At 39.5% G+C, this 18,504-nt stretch overlaps 1 protein-coding gene across 2 annotated transcripts in view; it reads right to left on the bottom strand.

The window, feature by feature from the left end:
- rps6ka5 (ribosomal protein S6 kinase, polypeptide 5) overlaps positions 1-15,676 on the bottom strand; it is a 33,118-nt gene extending 17,442 nt beyond the window's left edge. The window contains exons 1-4 of one of the 2 annotated variants that reach the window (XM_036541681.1): positions 15,372-15,676; positions 6,429-6,500; positions 5,851-6,069; positions 2,614-2,729 (exon numbers count right to left, since the gene is read on the bottom strand). In XM_036541681.1, the coding sequence (XP_036397574.1) occupies positions 2,614-2,729; positions 5,851-6,069; positions 6,429-6,500; positions 15,372-15,444 (480 nt within the window). In that variant the 5' untranslated portion in view covers positions 15,445-15,676. Of the gene's footprint in view, positions 1-2,613; positions 2,743-5,850; positions 6,070-6,428; positions 6,501-15,371 lie in introns of those variants that run through there. The other variant, XM_036541682.1, reaches the window with a different exon arrangement.
- Positions 15,677-18,504: the final 2,828 nt, after the last annotated feature.

Below are 18,504 nucleotides of genomic sequence, written 5' to 3'. Positions count from 1 at the left end.
GTGTTCTCTATGTAGAAATAATCCTCTAAAACTCCATTAGGAACAAAGCCTTTTTTCGGGTCATAAAAACCCGAGGGAGCATCCTCTCTCCAGGACAACAGCAGCTATGTAATGAACCAGTTAGAGACTCCCTTTCACTCACAGCGGTGCCTCGTGGAATCATTGCAAGTGCTTGCATATGTCTGTGCCTGCTGAGAAAGCACAGTTTGTTCTAGAACGTTGAGTTCACCCCAGTACAGCCTGAACAGAATTCAAGCGCTCACGTTTTGCACCTCGTGACACTTTCCTCTTATCAAGATGTGATGGTGAGGAAGAGAAAAGACAGGGGGCAAATGAGTGATACAAGAGAATACTGAAAACAACTGAACTGCCTCACAGTGGAAAAACATGGCACTGTGAGCTGGAGAATTAACTGATAACCCCTCATCATTAACTGCATATATACACAAGGACAGAAGTGCCTTTTCTGGATTGTATATCAATCTGTCATCTATCAACTGTTTACCAATTTGTGGGAAAGGTGTAGCAATTTTCTTAAAGGCTTTAGATGAATCTGCAATTATAAAAACATTAATAATTAAGCTGACAACATAAACTCCCTTCACCCAAGCTAGTAATGCTATATGAATCCTAATGCAGTCATTGTGAAGTACCATTTATTCTCATTATAGAAAACGCTTGAAATGGCAAAATAACATGCAAAAGGGTGCTCTCATTTTCATTTTCAGTCATGCATATTCAAGCTAAACTACAGGTCAGATCTGCTTCCTGCTGACATATGTCAGATTACACTCAAATATGAACATGAAGATAATTGCTTTTTATAACATCTAAATGCACCCAAAGTAAGCTGTAACTATTGTTGTCAGACACCAATTCCTTTTCTTTAAGATTGAAGTTTCCATATTTTACTGATGTACGGCAGATATGACAATAAAAGACAATAAAGGGAGATTTTGTGACAGGACAAAAATATTCTTTTTTTGCACAACACCTTCCATCTGTATCTCCAGGGTCTACGTTGCTCTCTGCATGTCCCACACAGTCATAATATTGTAGGTTATTCTGGAATGGCCAAAGCACTGCTGGCTCTCAGAGCAAAATAAAGTCGAGGACCAACTTGGCTGTTAAGATTACAAACAGCCAATGGGAATTCAAGCACTAGTCTAATACACCCACTTATATAACATTAAATCGAATGTGACTGAAATAATCACACCACAAGGTACACAGGGCTTAAAGCAACTAATTTTTCTGAGCCTGAAATTTTCTTTTTGTATTACCGTTCTCAAATTAAAAGTGCTTCCTTTTTTTCTTAAATGCTATTAAAAAATGAAAAGTGCAACTTCAATTAAAGTTGGTCGAGTAGTAAGATGCTGTGTTACAACTTTGACCAAGTCATCATCATAGAATCGGACTAATACATTGAAAATTCTGTCCTTGTTGCGGTTTGTGGACTTGTCAACGTTCTGTGAAAACATGTTTGAATTGGATTTAAAAAAAAAAAAACAAAACAAAAAAAAAAAAAAACTAGCTAATGATTTATTTTACACCGACTTGCACATACTCACAGGTTACATGGTGGGAATTCAGTGATACTTGTTCCTTGTTTCTTACTGTTAACTTACATAATTTGGTATCAACACCTTCCCCTCAACCAACTTCTATATTGTGCTTTTTAAAATCTTTTTAAATCAGAGCATGCTCTCTGACTTGCATACACACAATCACAGTTAAAAGCTGTGGGGGCAGGAGTGTGATGTGGTATAGCAGCAAGTTGGGCTTATAGCCAAATGGTTGCTGGTTCAATTCATAACTGGGGCACTGCTGTTGTACCCTTGGGCAAGGTTCTTAATCCATAATTGCCCCAGTAAATATCTAGATGTATAAATGGATAAAAAACTATGTAACCTATGTAAGCTGCTCTGGATAAGAGCATCTGCTAAATGATAATAATGTAATGTAATGTTAAAGCTACACACAGCTCATGCTGGTTACCATTATTATATAGAGGCACAGTGTGTATGGTACATAGAAATTGGAAGTGTGTTAAATACAGCTACTTGACATATCTATCTGAATTTTTCTGTACTTGGTACACATGTATAAAAATTCAGATACTCCTGTGTGTATAATCAAATATGTACCTTCAACAATCCCAACATATAGAGTTAATCTCCATTTCATCACATATAGTATACATAGCATGTTAGCAGTTTGTCCATGAACACATTGTACTTGTCCTAAACTTAACATTACAACAGCTTTAGATACTGTATTTATCAACTGCATCTCATGAACCAATGAAAATGTAGGGTGAATGCTTCCATTTTGTTCAGTGCAGCTGTTACACCACACTGATCGCAATAATAATAATAATAATAATATGTGCTTCCATTAAACCAAATAGTGCAGGACATGGAAAGTTGGTGTATTTCATCCATAGGCAATATTTTGTGGGGGTATTACATAGCCCAGTGTACAAACCTGCAATTTACTCATCCTTATAAGTGATAAGTAGTCAAACAGATCAAATGAAATTTCTGATCGCACTGAAGACCCAATTGTTGGTAGTAGAGATGACCTTTAACTATGTGAGGTCAGCTGACTCACCTGGTGAAGGTGCTCCAGGGCCAGCACGATCTCTCCGCTGTACAGCGCCACCTCCTGCTCCTTGAAGCGAACCCTCTGCACCAGGTGTGTGAAGAGCTCCCCGCCGTTCACATAATCTGCAACGGCAACCTGGCGTAAACACACAACACAGTGTTTGGCCTAACATTATTACTGCAATTTATTTAACATGAGCCGCCGCTGAAACAGGAAGTTCCGTCACCATTTTGGCAGCATCTTTTAAATTGCCTCATACAGAAAGGAAGCCCCTTCAGCTCCACAGCAGTCTGTATAGTTTTAACTGGTCATCTAAACAATCTAAACACATTAAATATAAATACCCCAATTACTGTTAAACCTTTTAAAAATAACTACTACACAATCACACAATACTAAAACTGTATACTCAGATTTAAACTCTACGGATATTTAGAAGGGTTGCATTCTCTTTACAGCAAAGTGTCATGTTTTTACATGAAATGCCTTCAGTGATTTGTCTCTCACTGTGCTCATCAGGGATACGTACACATTCCAACAAACGCTTTAAGGGGGTGCCAGGTGTGACACCCTAATTTGGAGTTAATTAGCACCACATTTTAACAACCCTAAATAGAAGGCAATAATCAACATAACACAAACCATTGTGCATAATTAGGTCATTAAAAAACACAAGGGGGGCCAAGTATTCCATTTACATGCATCAGAGCAAGTTACAGTGATTGCATGTATGTTGGCAAACCTATACGAGAAATATTATATAGCAACTTCCTGACTCAAAACATAAACAGAGTAATATTTCCACATACGCTGAGGTCATGACACTGAATTAAAGACAGTACATTTGTGTGACTTTTATCTGTAACAAATTTAAATGTTTTTCTAAAAGGTTAAATGTGAAGAATGTGTTACATTTTTCAGTCAGGTGTAAACAGATAATTAATATGTTTGATTTAATACAAAGTCATGAACAACCCGTTCTATAAAACAGACGTGTCCCTCAAACTTAAAAGCTAAGGTTGACTCAAATGAGCTTAACATTTACATTTACTGTATGACACTAACACATGAAGCTGGGTTAAACATCAAAGTCCTCCTCACTTGCCAGGTCTGGTAGTTGACCAGAAATCTACCTGCCAAAACTAAACTTCTACTTGCCTGAATACAGCATAATTTAACTGTAATATAAAGCATGCAACAATGACTGTTGTCATAAATCTGCTCGTCTGTGTGTTGGCTTTGACATTTACTCAGTCCCTGCTGAAATCCACTGGACCTGTCCCAAGGTTGTTGTGGCTTTCTAGGTTCTGTTTTCTGTATTTTCACAAACTCTGCTCAAAATTATAAATGTTATTTAATTATTTTCTCCAAAAAGCAGCTGAACACTTGTCACTGCACTCATCCCATCTTGAGATGTGAGCAAGGGGGTGCCTGATTCCAAACAAGAGACCTTTCATCTCACATCAAATCCCATGCTAGGCCTCTGTCACTGCCCAATCAGCCTGACCTGACTATGTCACACTGCTTCAGCAAGTGCGAGAAAAAGAAATATGGTACAAACTCTGCCTTTTTCAAGACAAAATGTAACATTTGCTACTACAGCTAGCAACTAGCAACTATAGCTAACTGTCTGGTTGACTAACTAGCTAAGGTAGGCTGGCCAAGTGTTGGCTAGCAGCAACCTAAATTACTGACATGTGGCAACACCAGTAATGGAAGTTACATTTACTAGCTAGATAGCTACTATCTACAGTTACTGCTAGCTAGACAGTTATATGTCCTGCTAGCAATTTTATATGTTGTCAATACAGAGCTACAGAACATCAGCACTAATTCACTGCAGCATCTACTCAGGCAAACCAGTCAAGTCAGACTGGACAGTGATACTCCACGCATTTGATTTAAGGTGAAACAGCACTCTGACACTAGGTGGTCAATTTAGTACACATCCACTGGTAGCTAGTTATTCACAGGTGGCCACTTATTGGTCAAGAGCTGAGGTATGACTGGTCACAGGACCCAACTCCAATATAACCCACTTCATTGTTTGTTTTTGTAAAAAAGTAAACACACACACACACACACACACACACACACATACAACTACATATGTGGTGGCAGCTGGCATGCAGAAAAGTGGGATTTTGCAAATTGAAATGCTGAATATGCTCTGAATCATCGCTTTTCTGCTCAGATGAGTCACTAGCTGGTTTACATTACTAACACATGTTTTTACTTGGTCTGGCAATCAGGCAACTGTTAACGTTGAACCCTGCCAAGAGTCATAAATGGATATCAAATGAAAGCTCAATGGAGATTTTAACAAGCATTCAGATATTTAGTAACTGATGTAAGACTGTCTAACCAGTAATACTTAAAAACAGTGAATAATACAAATTTTTAAAACATAAGAATACACTTTTCATTCCAGGTTTGAGAAATTCATATCAATATCAAAAGTAACTTAAACACCCATCCATAACAGGGATTTTTTTTTCTTTTAGAAAAACAAAACAGTTAGAAGTTTTCAGATTACATTAGAGGAATACGGTTTCTGGGCCTACCTAGCATATAGCATTCCCGTTGCTGTGTGCAATTCCAGAAGTAGTACTTTTTAGACATATAATTGATGGGTATGGGAGTTTGACATGCTGTTGCCAACACTGTCTTGCTAGTATGCTGTGCTTGCTAGCATTCAGCCAAGCACAGCCCACTGAAATAACCTGTGCTAATAAGTGGGTCTATGGCACCCTTCCATGAGACTTATTTAGCTCATTCCTGTCCTGATCTGTGGGGCTGTTCAGGCCATTATCATGCCATTAGACCACTGAGGACATCAACTGTTTTTGAGAGGTGTAACTTTAATGCAGATCAAGGATGGTAAGGGTAACTTACCATTATTTACCTCCTTAGTACATAACCAGCAAGGTATCAGTTGGTCTCCTATAAATCACACCTTTTTACAAATAATTTCAAAGTGTCTTGTACACAGTCTGGGGTGAGCTGATTTCAACATTTAAAGGAGCATTCTTAAGTACTGCACTGCCCTGCAACCCTGCACCACCCAGCAACCAGTCACGTGGCACTTCAGCAAATGAGTAAGAACAGCCAGTCACAGTGTGTTTCAGGCATGTCCTACCACAGAAACCAAACCCTCAGACAGAAACAATGCAAACACAAAAGCTACTGGCAGACAGAAAGACAGACAGACAGACAGACAAACAGACCGACCGACCGACCGACCCAGGATAAGGTGCAGCTGTGTGTCCGTCTGGAAGGCGTAGTGCAGGGTGACAAGGAAAGGTGACTGGCGGATGTGCTCGAGGACCTGCCGCTCGGTGCGCGTGTGCTCTGCGGTTTTGGCTTTCTGCACAATGGTGGCCTTCTTCAGCACCTTCATGGCGTACAGCTTGCCTGCATCATGCCCGCTCACCTTTCGCACCAGGAAAACCTTGCCATAGGCTACAAGGGAAGCACAGGGAATTAATACTCCATTCCCTCCGACACTACCATTAACAACAATAGCACATACTCAGGTATCACAATGGCATATAATACCGTATGAATAGACAAAACTGGCCAATACAGGAAACAGGTCAGAGGAAAAAAAAAATGAAAGAGTTTTCTACATCTCTGCTTGTAACTTCTAAGAATTCCCCGCAAGGCCTTACAACATCAAAAACTGTGAAAGGAATTATTCAAAAAACAACAATGTAGAACACGTAATCAAATGAAAGTGGTAAAAATGATCATTACTGTAAGTCTGCTACAAGGTACATTCATTTGTTTTGAGTGTGCACTACCTTAATGCCAGGACTCACCTCCAGTGCCAAGTACCTTGAGCAGCTCGAAATTCTCAATGCCCACCCTCTCCACATGGCCCGTGAGGTTAGCTGGGGAGAAGAGAGAGTGAAACAGAGAGACTCCTCATCTTGGGATCTGGCCTCACTATTTCCGCCCCTGGCAGCCCGCCCAGTAGTTATTTCTTACTGCCTGCTGGGAAAATGGTCCCAAAACTCTCTCAGACTCAATGATATTTTGTCATTCCTGCAGTTGATTTAATTGAGCTCTCCAAAGATCATCAATGTCAGCTGCAAAGCTACCACAACGCAGTTTTAGAAAGCAATACTGTACTGCCATGGGGTGGCAGTGTGCTGTAGTGGTTAGGGCAAAGGGCTTTTAACCAGAGGATTGTGACTGGAGGGCTGCCAGAGACAAAGGCATTTAGTTTAATTTCTCAGCCTGTGAGAATGGATAATAAGCTCCTCCTACATAATCACATCTGCAAATAATTAACTACGTATAAATGTAATTAAAACACTGATAAAAAGTTAGACCTGACAGCTGTAAAATTCTAGTAATTAATATCAGGTGAGGCAAAATGACAACTACAATACACAAGATAACTCAAGGTTTCTAAAACATCGCATCTCTGGGATTCAGATACTTTCCTGTATATATGAACATCTTATAAATACAATTAGACTAGGACTAATGCATTCTGTCATCAATCTGGGCCCACAATTTATGGATCTCACCATTGGTCTTCCACATATTTAGTCAGTTGCCACATGTGCAGAAACAGGTAGTGAAAGACAAAAGGTAGGTCTTAACATTTCCAATCTTCATTTATTATTAAAAGCCAGCTGAAACCTATACTTTTACGGTTTAAAATGGTCACCAGCCAGACAGATAGCTTCGTACCAATGCAGCCAGCGAGCAGATCAGCAGGATTTCTAGTTACCTAGCTAATGTTACTTTCAGACAGTGGGCTTACTTGCTAACACACAAGGTAGCTAATTAAGTTAGATAGCGAGTTAGTTAAGTAGAGAGGTCACTTGGTTTTGTGCAATGTTTAAGTGGCAAATTACTACACTTTTCACCAAAGAGATGACTTAACAGTTTAAACATCTTGAAATTGGGACTTAAATACTGTATATTTACTGACATTAAAAGTTTAAGTATTAAAATGAAATGACGCTAAATGATTGGGCAGTGCCTCACATCAACACACTTGAGCAACCCTATCTAATGTTTCCTAAATTCTTCAGTATAAATTTATCTTGTCTGGTAAAAATGGATCAGGGTATAGTAGGTAGTTAGCAAGACAGGTGATAGTTGTAGCTGATCATTTCACATCCCCCCCCCAGAGAAATGTCACATTCATAAGTCTAACTACAGCAAGAGATGAGTTGTTAATGCATCATACTGATGTTGAATATTGGATGAGAAACACTTTAGTTTGTAGTACAGCCTGTTGATCAAGGGAATGGTTCATGTAAATAAATTGGTTTGTGAAGCCTGATTTCTACATGTTAGCGCAATGAGGTTGGTTAGCAGTTAGCATGCCATGATTCTACTAAAGTTGAGAGCACTGCTTTACCAGGAAATCACATTCCAAAAGATTTAATGGCATACATACTGACAGACCCCAAATGGTAAATAATAATGGTGCCAAAAACACCATCTCAGTATATGTGAGATATGGACCCAAGATCCAGAACAACCTCCCTCTGCTCTCTCTCTCTGACATGCAAGGCTTAAAGACAATGATCCACATAGCATAAGAACAAAGATTTCCACTGATGTGTGTGTCTCTCTCTCTCTCACTCACACACACTCTCTCTCTCACTCACACTCACACTCACACTCACACACACACACACACACACACAAACACACACACAAACACACACACAAACACACACACAAACACACACACACACACACACACACACAATGAACCAAAGTGTGCCCAGAAAAAAACATAATACTAATTATGAATTTGATGTATCATGACCACCTCATTATAATAAAAGAAAAGGTTCAGATCAGCAGTCTTCTTTCCCTACCATCAACGATCTCTTGATCTTGAGTTAAGAAAAAAAATCTTTCCTGCAAATAATTACTTCAATATAAATTAATTCAACTTAAATGAACAAGAACAAGATGTTCAGGCAAGCACCCGCTGAAAGAGATGGGCAATGCTGATATATTGCTAAACTGAGCATTTCCCTTTGTGGTGAACCCAACGAACCACGACAGCTTCTTCCCTTCTGAAATGCACCATTTCTCAAAGCACCACAGCCACAAACTCTGCAAGTTTCAGAGGGAACAAAAAGAGAAAGAGACAAAAGCCAAACTACATCTGCTCTGCAGACACACAAGCATCAGACTGAATCTCACCAAAAGGAATGTTTTTTTTTTTATATATATTCTGATCTGACAATACCTGTGAGAAAGTGCATGTCCATGTGTGTCTCTCAACTTTTGCAGACATATTCTAGCTCTTACACACCCAGGAAGCAGAGAGAAGATAGCAGCCTTTTTTTTTTTTTTTTTTTTTTGGCAAATAAAACCTCTCCACAATTTTTGCCACTTAAGTGCAGTCATAAAGCTTCAATACCACAGAGATGTGCGATATGATTTATTTGTCACAAACATGGATAAAGCTTTTATGTTCCACCACAGACATCAGCCTCTTTTTATTTCTCCCTCTCTGCAACATCCAACCCCACAAAAGCAATCACTGAAAATAAGACTCATGTTGCCAATATTGATTTCCCGTCCCTTTTGTCGCCTCAAATGTGCGTTTAATGGGATTAGGCTCAAAGTATGCGTGCACTGTGATGGCAAGCCAGTGGAAAGATTGGGGGTTGTGTAACATCACTGGCAGGGACTTCTTTCAGCCACCCTGTGCCCTGGGGAAATTAAGTGTGTATTTATAGGTTGGAAAGGAACTTGGGAGGCCCTCTTTGTACTGCAACAGCCGGTGCCAGAGGACATTAACACACTGACCGGGGACAACTGTGTTCCCAGGGTCATATACCTAATGCAGATAGACAGCGTGAGCAGGCGGACAAGCTTACAGTTACAACAACTGCAGCAAACACCACAACCTGACCGAAACCTACCTCAGGCAGAGGGAGACTGAGAACCTCTCTGTTACAGCATTTTTTAGGTCAATCTACACTGCCATTTGGAATCAGTTTCTAAAAACAATGATATGGTCCCCGCTCGATTGTCAAGAAATGATTTATTTTCCCTTTGAGGAAATTATACAACATTTTAGTTTTGCAGATGCTCTTATCCAGAGCGATAATTTCCCATTATACAGATGGATATTTATGAAGGCACTTCTGGTTAAGTGTCTTGCCAAAGGGTACAATGGCAAGGACGCATTTAGGAATCAAAGCCGCAACCTTTGCGTTATGACCCACAACACCATGCCCTTGCATGCCCTTGGCCCAAAACATTTCACCGTGTGCTACAGACACAATTATCTCTCTTTCAGACCTCATCCTTTTTCTTTGTTGGCTTCATCTAGGCCACAGGCAAGGACAGGCTCAAAGTTACTTTATAGAGATATTTGCTTGGACATGTTCAAGATGTAATAATAATAACAGTAAATATAAAATCATACTATTTTTTGGACCAAAGGTGACTTGTCAGGGGCATAGCTCCATGTTTAAGTTTAAGCCTGCGATACAAGCAATTTGTGATTTTGAATCAGCTGTTATTACAAGAACCTGTGTGTCAGTTAAACAGATATTTATCAAGTCTGGTGTCATGTGTCAATACAACTTTGGTATCAATGTTATAAAAAGAACTATAAATTGATGGAAGTGTAAATATGATTTGTTTCTGAAGTCCTTTACGAGACACAATACATTTCACACTGACTGTGAAGACAACCTGAGAGAGACCCATGGTGACACCAGGGAAAAGACAGTAAGCAATGAAAAAGGCTACTTTCCAGTTAAGGCTCTGAAATCAGAACTTGTCTAGTCTTTACCTTCACAACCCCGGCACTCAAAAGCAATCATCTGAAGTGGTGCAAGCAAGCATGTTGTTCTGAGGGGTGAAGTATAATCTACCAAATGGAACTTGCCTACAGGGCAGAGAACTCTTCTAAGTCACAGACCTGGAAGTGAAATGCTAGCTCGGACTATTGGGTTGACTGGGTGTAAGTAATCTGGAGGGCAGACATCGCACAGAACATTGACAACAAAGTGTGTTAAACTTTGAGATCTCAATCAATCATACAGATTGGAAAAATTTATTTCCAACTGTTAACACACAATCTAACCCCAACCCTGCTGAATCTCATTTTTACAACCACCTCACTGCACTTGCACAAACTCCATCTCTGCACTGAAAAACCTACTAGTAATAGATGTGATATAGCAGACAGAAAACAGAAGAGCCTGCTATTTTCATTTGATAGCATTGTCTACTTACCTATTGATGAATATTAATGCGGCTAACTACCAAAGTGCTGACCTCGGTTATGCAGTTTATTCATTCCCATTGAAAAGGATCCTGCTGTCACTAGGTGAAAATCTAGGGTACAAAGTCAGTTTCTCTGCTCTTCACCTTGCTGTAACTTCAAAGCCCTCTGCAGCTAATTAGCTACACTGCTTAATGTCCCACAAGTTGTGGACAAAAGAGACAAACACAGCAATTTATCCAAATGAGCACAAACGTTAATTAAAATCAATGAACTTTACAGCTACCAAGAAACAATTTCACATTTTACCCTGCCTTGCTCCCGTAAAATGCTATGGTATTTGTGCATTTAACAGTGACAGACTGACTTGTTACACATAAAAACACAACGTAGACCTCAATGTAGTGTGTGGAAAAGGTTGGAAATGGCCAGGCATGTCTGAACATGTACAAAGCCAAGCGGCGAGAAGAATACAGCTTGACTAAACCTACATTTTTGAGCAGCTCTGATCAAAGGACTATTATTGAAGACCATGAACAGTGTAAATTTAAATTCTTGTTTTAAACACAATCAGTTCACAATCAGAGCACAATCAGACTGAATTTGTTGATTAAAGTCGTATTTATATTACAATATGGTAGTTGCTAGCCCCAACAAAGACACGGTCATTTTGCAAATTAAAGGTGAATAGTGGTGAATCTTAATAACAGCTTAGGACTCAACATTAACAATCTGCGAGTTCCTTGGTGCAACTGAATTACAAATTAAGAGATTTCAGCAACCGTTTTGTGTTGCTCAGCAATGTAACTTGGCAACCAAAAAGTGAGGGGGAAAAAAAAACTACATTTCCCTTCTCATGGCCTTGTAATGACAGCCCACCTTTACAATATTATCTTTCATGATTGCTGAAAACCCGATAATAAAACATTATTTTCTCCTGTCCTCCTCAGAACCAGGCAATATTTATGTTCATCTGAAAAAAAGTATAGCCTTCATAAAACCGTATGAATCCCATGTGTGAAATTCTTGTTGTAACTGCTTAATCTAGCAAGTTTGTAATTAATAGTACTGCTGGCAATCGAACAGAAAGTCTTTGCCAACTATGCAGTCTTTTTTCTCTCTCACGCACTCTACACATTTTTTCTGCATATTATGCCAAATTAAATCTATTGCATTTGAAGAAGTACCATGTCAGTTGCTTTGGGTTAGCAGCTTTGAGTTTGAATTGTGGCATCTTCATCTCAACCAAGCTATTAGCAGTAGCAAACAAGCTAGCAAGCTATAAAGTGTGCCCAGATTGCCATTGCCGCAAGAGAGACGTGGCAGGGAATTAATTTATTTAGTGCATTGACCCGCACAGACAAGGTGAACTCACTCTATTTAACTTGCTAACCTGGTTTTATTTCTAACTAGCTGTGTAGCTTTCTACATAATGTTCATCTTGGTCCTGGCTTTTTATTAAGTCATCTACAGTCAATGTCTCTGATAGGGAAAGTGCTACATGTATTATTTTGCATTTTGAACTAACTAGTAACTAAGAAACAGTCTAAGCATACAGCAGTGTTATAAGCATTATTATATCATTAATGTCAGTGTTATCCACAATCCCATTTTGTCATCTTTTGTACATTTGCATTGTAGCGAAGAGATCTGAACTTGAGAGAAAACTACAAACCTTCAGGTGGGCAACCACATTTCATAGCAAGCACCAAGCACTCCAAAATATCTCCTGCCTAATAAAAGCAACTCCTGCACACTTCAGATTTCAGGTTATGGGCCCTAAGCAATGCACTCACTGGTGAAAGCATGAGTGTTTATACACAGCACTTGCACTGGAGATTGTGGGCTAGAATCTGAATGAAGTGCCTTGAGAACACCGGGTCCAGCTGGGCATCGTGTGCAGTCTCTCTTCAGCACAGTTATCTTTCAGGAAAACAAAATGCCTGAACTTTTATGATGAGTTTCTTTTCCACTTTTAACACATCCATGCTAACGAGGCCACATTCCCACCAATTCAACATTGATAAGGCTGTCTCCCCTTTCTGATACGTGGTCTGGCGAAATCCAGAGTGACTACAGTCCTGCACTGAGGTTTATGCACTGGATGACACTGAGGTAAGGGAAAGAAGGCCAGTACACTTAAGCTCCACGCACAGACAGAAATAATAAACTGTCTCCAGGGAAACTCTTGCAGCTAATAGGGAGGTCAGAGCTAGACTTCATCTGAGGACAGAACAAACCGCGAGGCCCCTGCCAGGGGATGACTGTCAGAGAAGATAACCCCTGCTGCCATGCTGAAGGGGTGCCAGGCACAAGGTGCCTAACTAGTGCTTTATCCCACGCTTGTTCGCCTGAATCACTGGCACCATAATCCTCTCCTATTTTTGAGCAAAAACTCGAAATCCATAAAATCTTCATCCACTAAATTCTCTCACTCATCAGAGTGCAATAATTCCAATCACAATACAATATCTTACAATATTACAATCAATACACAGACCAGTATATAGGTTATTTAAATAGGCTAATTACATAATTGTAAACAGTGCTAGCTGTGGTTTAACACTTGTATAACCATATCCACAGCAATTTACATAAAAAAGACTGATATGTTTATAACGGTGTCTACACAAACAGTTCATGTTAAGCATTTTGCTCAAGGAAGCAACATCAGTGCCTTACTGGGGTTTTGAACCTTCACCCTGCGAATTAGATGCTCAGCTCTCTATCCCCTACGATAACCCAAACCCCTAAACTGATTCTCCACATAGATACGGTCCCATGGAACAGTCCTGCACAACCGCGCATTGCAGAAAGCTATGTACTAGTCCAAGGACTTCATCCTTGACAACCAGCTTTGGGATAGAGCAGCTGCTTTATAAATCAGCCAAGGGCAAGAATAAATCAGTGCTTGGGATTGCTCAGGCAGCAGAGAAAAAAGTTATGGTTAAACATTGCTTAATGATGAAGTTAAACTAAAAAAAAAAAGAAAAATGGTAAAAAAAAAAAAAAAAAAAAAAAAAGATCTTAAGTCCACTATAGAACATGCACTTTCATGCATTTTTGGGTTACAACACAGGTGTAGACAGATGACACACACATCCTCAGTGTCCCTAAATTTGTAATCATCACCTAAGGTTCTGTAATGCTGACTTCTAAAGACTGTTGATGGCAAATGGCAGAACCTGCCAGTTTAGTTTTCTTTTTTCAGATTTTAAGAAGTAAAGACAGGAACAGAATATACTTCTTTCCTCCTACTTTTAATTATTCCTAACTGGCATCATGTTAAATAACTTGTTCCTTGCAGAATATTTTAAACCACTGTGCAAATCGATTCAGCTACCTACAAAGTTAACACATTATTGCAAAATATTGGTTTGAACAGTAGAAGATTGTGCTGTGTGTATAACATATGTGACCGGCCTGCAAATTAAATGTCGGTGAACCACAATACAAAGGAAATGTGCAGTCTTTCGAGACAAAAGTACGTGACACTGCATTATGTTCAGTCGTCCACATGATGGAGCAGATTAAGAATGCATGGGAATGCATTATTTGATTACATAACACATCAAACATCCAAGCGTTTCGTTGAATATGAACATAATACTGTGAGAACCTAATTCTGACCGCACATTTACAGCTATTTAGCTTTGCCCTCCACTCTCTGTGACAGAAACTAGCTAGACTCCACACATGTAAAGGACATGTATGTCGATTATGGTCCTTCCACTCCAGAATACACACGATTACCAATCCAGACATGATAACCAGCCGAGCTATCTCTCGGATGATAGCAGTGGCATCAAAGGAAGAAAAACATACCAACTTCTGGGTTGGTAACAGGATGGTAACTGTTAGCTCGCTTGCATGCCAACCACAAATGTTAGAATGTGGTAAATTAACTGTTAGGAGCTAGATAAGTAGCCATGTAAACAGCGTTTTAAATCCTTTACATACCGCTTAGTTAACTAGCAATGTGGACCAGAAAAATTCGGACCAAGACTGGCAAGACTGTGGCTAACGTTAGCTGGCCAACTATCGCTTCGGATGTTTGAGTAATTTTGCAGGCTGGCGTAGTTATTGTAGTAAATTAGCAAGCGTGAACTGCCCAGGTCATCTCCTTTATAAACACATAACTCGCTAGCTAGCAAACTCGCTACTTTTATCGTTCAACTGAAACAGCAAAAGGATTAAGCGATCCAAGTGTGCAGTGCTAACAAGCCAGCTAACAGTTAGGTTATCCAAAACTACCTAAACCCCTACCGTGTAACATGTCATTTCGTTAGCTAGCTTGCTAGTCTTAATAAGAGTTCAGTGTTCGCTATATGGACAGACAGATATCTTACAGTACTGTAGCTAGCAAGCTAGCTAACAAGCTACTCCTCCCCCTGCCATTTTTGGACCTAGGATTTCACGTTGCAAACCGCGCCCGAGATTCTAAAAACACCCAGTCACATGCAGACCAGCCCGCCTCGAATCAAACGCTGTCACTGACACACTTGTCATCTAGCTTTATTGAAAACACAATTACCGTTTTTTAGCTCATGCTTCACCGTATACAGGTCACCGTCTTTGCTAGTTGGTCCTTCCATCGACGATGGCATCGAAAGCGACGTGCTCCAAAATGCTAATTCTGTTAGCAAGATCGCTTGCAACTTAGACTAAAAAATGAACTACTCTGAATGGCGTGCGTAAAACTGTACCTACGTCTTGACCAACTAACTAGTGTAAAACAGTCAAACCAAGTGTGACACAATTTGCCCCAAATAATAACACACTGTTGGGACGCGTAGCTTCTACTACTACAACTACACCACAACTGTGCCTTGTGCAACCAAGCCCTCCTATTGCAGCGATTGGGGTTGCTAGGCTCAATTCAAATACGCAATTGGGTCACCTCGCTGTCAGTACAGCTATTCCCTCCTTGAAAATAAACTGACCGGTGCATGTACTTTATTCCGATTGGCCTAATATTTGACTGCTGACGCCGATTAGTAGATAGGACTAAAAATCATACATTCCGCCTTCTCATTTGAAGTTTGCAACGCCTTTTACTCCGTGGCTGCTGCACTGACTTCCATAATTTAAGTGCATTTTGAGTTATAATCGAAGGCGAGGGCGGTTTGTTTCCGAATAGCATGTAACTAATGTATCTGCCCCTCTCTGTTTAACTGAATGTCTAGCGAGTTGCGAAACAAAAACGTATGAATTTCTAGATTGTTTGCAACAAAAGTAGCAGTTGGGGCATTACTACAGTTTAGTAGGGTTTCAAAAAACAATCGAAATGCGTTGTTTTCAGAAGAAGTTATGTGCATTTTTATGCTGTGTCTTTCAATGTGCTCGGTTGCGTCTCGGTGTAATTCACTGTGTGCAAATTCAATAAAATTCTTACTGTCCTTTTTACTTTCTTACGTGTTAAGGACACCGCCACTTCTCTCAATCAAAATGTTAGAACAACTGCAGTAGTCATAAAGCAGAGTTGGAGACATGACATGTATTATGTCTAACATCTATGACATGTGCTATTTAGAGAAAACCAGTCTGATCAACTCAGTCCTCTCAATTCTCTGTCACTGAAGCGTTAAACTCCTCACAGGCATTTGGAAAACCCTGATGTGCAAGTCAAGCTGCCTAATTTACAGCATATGATATGGGAATTAAATGTCACTGTGCCCTCCTCTCAGAGGTGGGATGATTAATACGTGCTATCACAGACGTATTAAATACATACATAATGTGTGCATAAATCACACATGGCTCCCTTTTACCCTCATGTAATAATAATGTACAGTCTGTACTTAGATTTTCCAGCATCTGTTGAAGTCGCTTTACATTATGGTTCTCACTCCCTTTTAGCCAGCTCACTGTAACAGGTTTGAATTACATTTTGGTATAATTCCTCTGGCAATTAACTGTTACACATTATCATGACTCACTCAATTGTTACTGTCAACTTTGAGGGCTGGGGCTGCTTTGAGTGCACTTGTTTAATTAGAAACCTTTTCTTATCAGAGCGTTAGGACCTTATGTTGTCATTTTGTATTTCCTGCTGTATTAGTACAATATAGTATGAATATGTTTTATGCACTCAATTCCATAAAATCATGTTCACTTCATACCCAATTGTCATTTTTGGATTTGTGATTAGGAAACAACAAATATGTATTTCTTAGAATAATAACTTTTATTTCCATGTAAAACATGTGCATTAAATACCATAAGAATCTCTGATTCACATAGGTAAATATAACAGGAAACCAAATCAGTGAACTTTTTTACACTTTTAAAGAAGGAAATAGTTATTATCTATATAAAATAAATGTGATTAGACTATGGTAAGGAAAGAAAACTTGTTTTCTGTTGGACAAGGTTGTGCCGTGGAATGGAGATTAGATCACACTACTGTAATTGCATTGTTTTAGATACCTGTGTGTTGGGTCATTGCAATTTAAGGGGTTTTATGTTCATAAAATAATTAGCATTCAATGTAAGCAACACCTTCTTAAATTGTACATGTTTTGAAAGCCCTACTGTGACAAAACGACAGGGTCATATTTACAACATGATCCAAGTGGAGTGCACAAAGCCGCCTTTTCGCTTGTATAACATATGCAGGTGCATTTTGACTGATCCACCTTTGCAGTGCAGGAGGGCAGCTACATCTGAAGTGAGCTGCAGCTGTTTTCATAGCAGACCAACCACAATACCCAAGGCACCATCACATAGTTAAGCAGACTGGCCAGTGCTTCAGGAGAAGTAGAGGTGTTTATACTACTTTATATTTGACATTGATATCTGTCTGTTGGTCCTCAAAACACAACATAATTTTCAAGCTGGTGGATGCAAGAGCTATCATTTTTTTAAAACTGCCTGTACAACCAGTGTAAACAGGTTGTACAGGCAGACGCACAAGATATGAATGGGTTGCACAGTTATCTTGAAATTACTGACAGACTGACAGTATAAAATTCTAAGATACATGCCAAAATATCCAAATATTTATTGCAGTTCTTGCCAGGACAATACAAAAAAAAAAAAAAACTGGAAGGTGATTTAAAATAGGCAAAGATAATAATAGGCAAAGCAGAAATAACTGCACAACCTGCATATTTTATGATTTAATAGACAGTACATTGGGTTTGGCATCCAGTGCACAATGTAGAGGAGATGCTGCAGTGCAGAGAATCGCCAGTCAGCAAGAAGCAGCAGCTGGCTGCATGCATTATCCAAATCAGGTTTGTGTGTTTCAAAATGTGTACTCCTAGCTATGGAGCAAGAGCTTCACATATGTTCAGTAGTTCACAAAAGAAAGTAACATTCACCTCTTGTGCTGTATGCTAGATCCACATAGCATAAGTATCAATCATTGCTAACTTTTTGTTGCACTCTTTGTAGAACAAGAATAACAACAGCACGAGCACCTGAATTTCTTCCTCCGTCATTAGGCAAGCAAAAGGTCCAGTCATCTGGGAGATGACAGCACTTATTTTATTTATAAAAAGGTCATGCAAGGTGTGCAGATGTAAACGGGACCAGAAAAGCTCAGCTCGGGGTAAGCAGCCCTTGAGCGGTAGCTGAGACCCAATAACAACACAAGAACAAAATGCCAAATATACTGGAATGCAAGCCACCATATTGGCTCACATTTGAATGGCACACACAGT

Source organism: Megalops cyprinoides, chromosome 12 (assembly GCF_013368585.1).
Source record: "Megalops cyprinoides isolate fMegCyp1 chromosome 12, fMegCyp1.pri, whole genome shotgun sequence".
In the NCBI taxonomy this organism is placed as follows: domain Eukaryota; kingdom Metazoa; phylum Chordata; class Actinopteri; order Elopiformes; family Megalopidae; genus Megalops; species Megalops cyprinoides.
The sequence above is the reverse complement of the archived record's forward strand: the minus strand, read 5'-3'. Positions and strand labels throughout refer to the sequence as shown.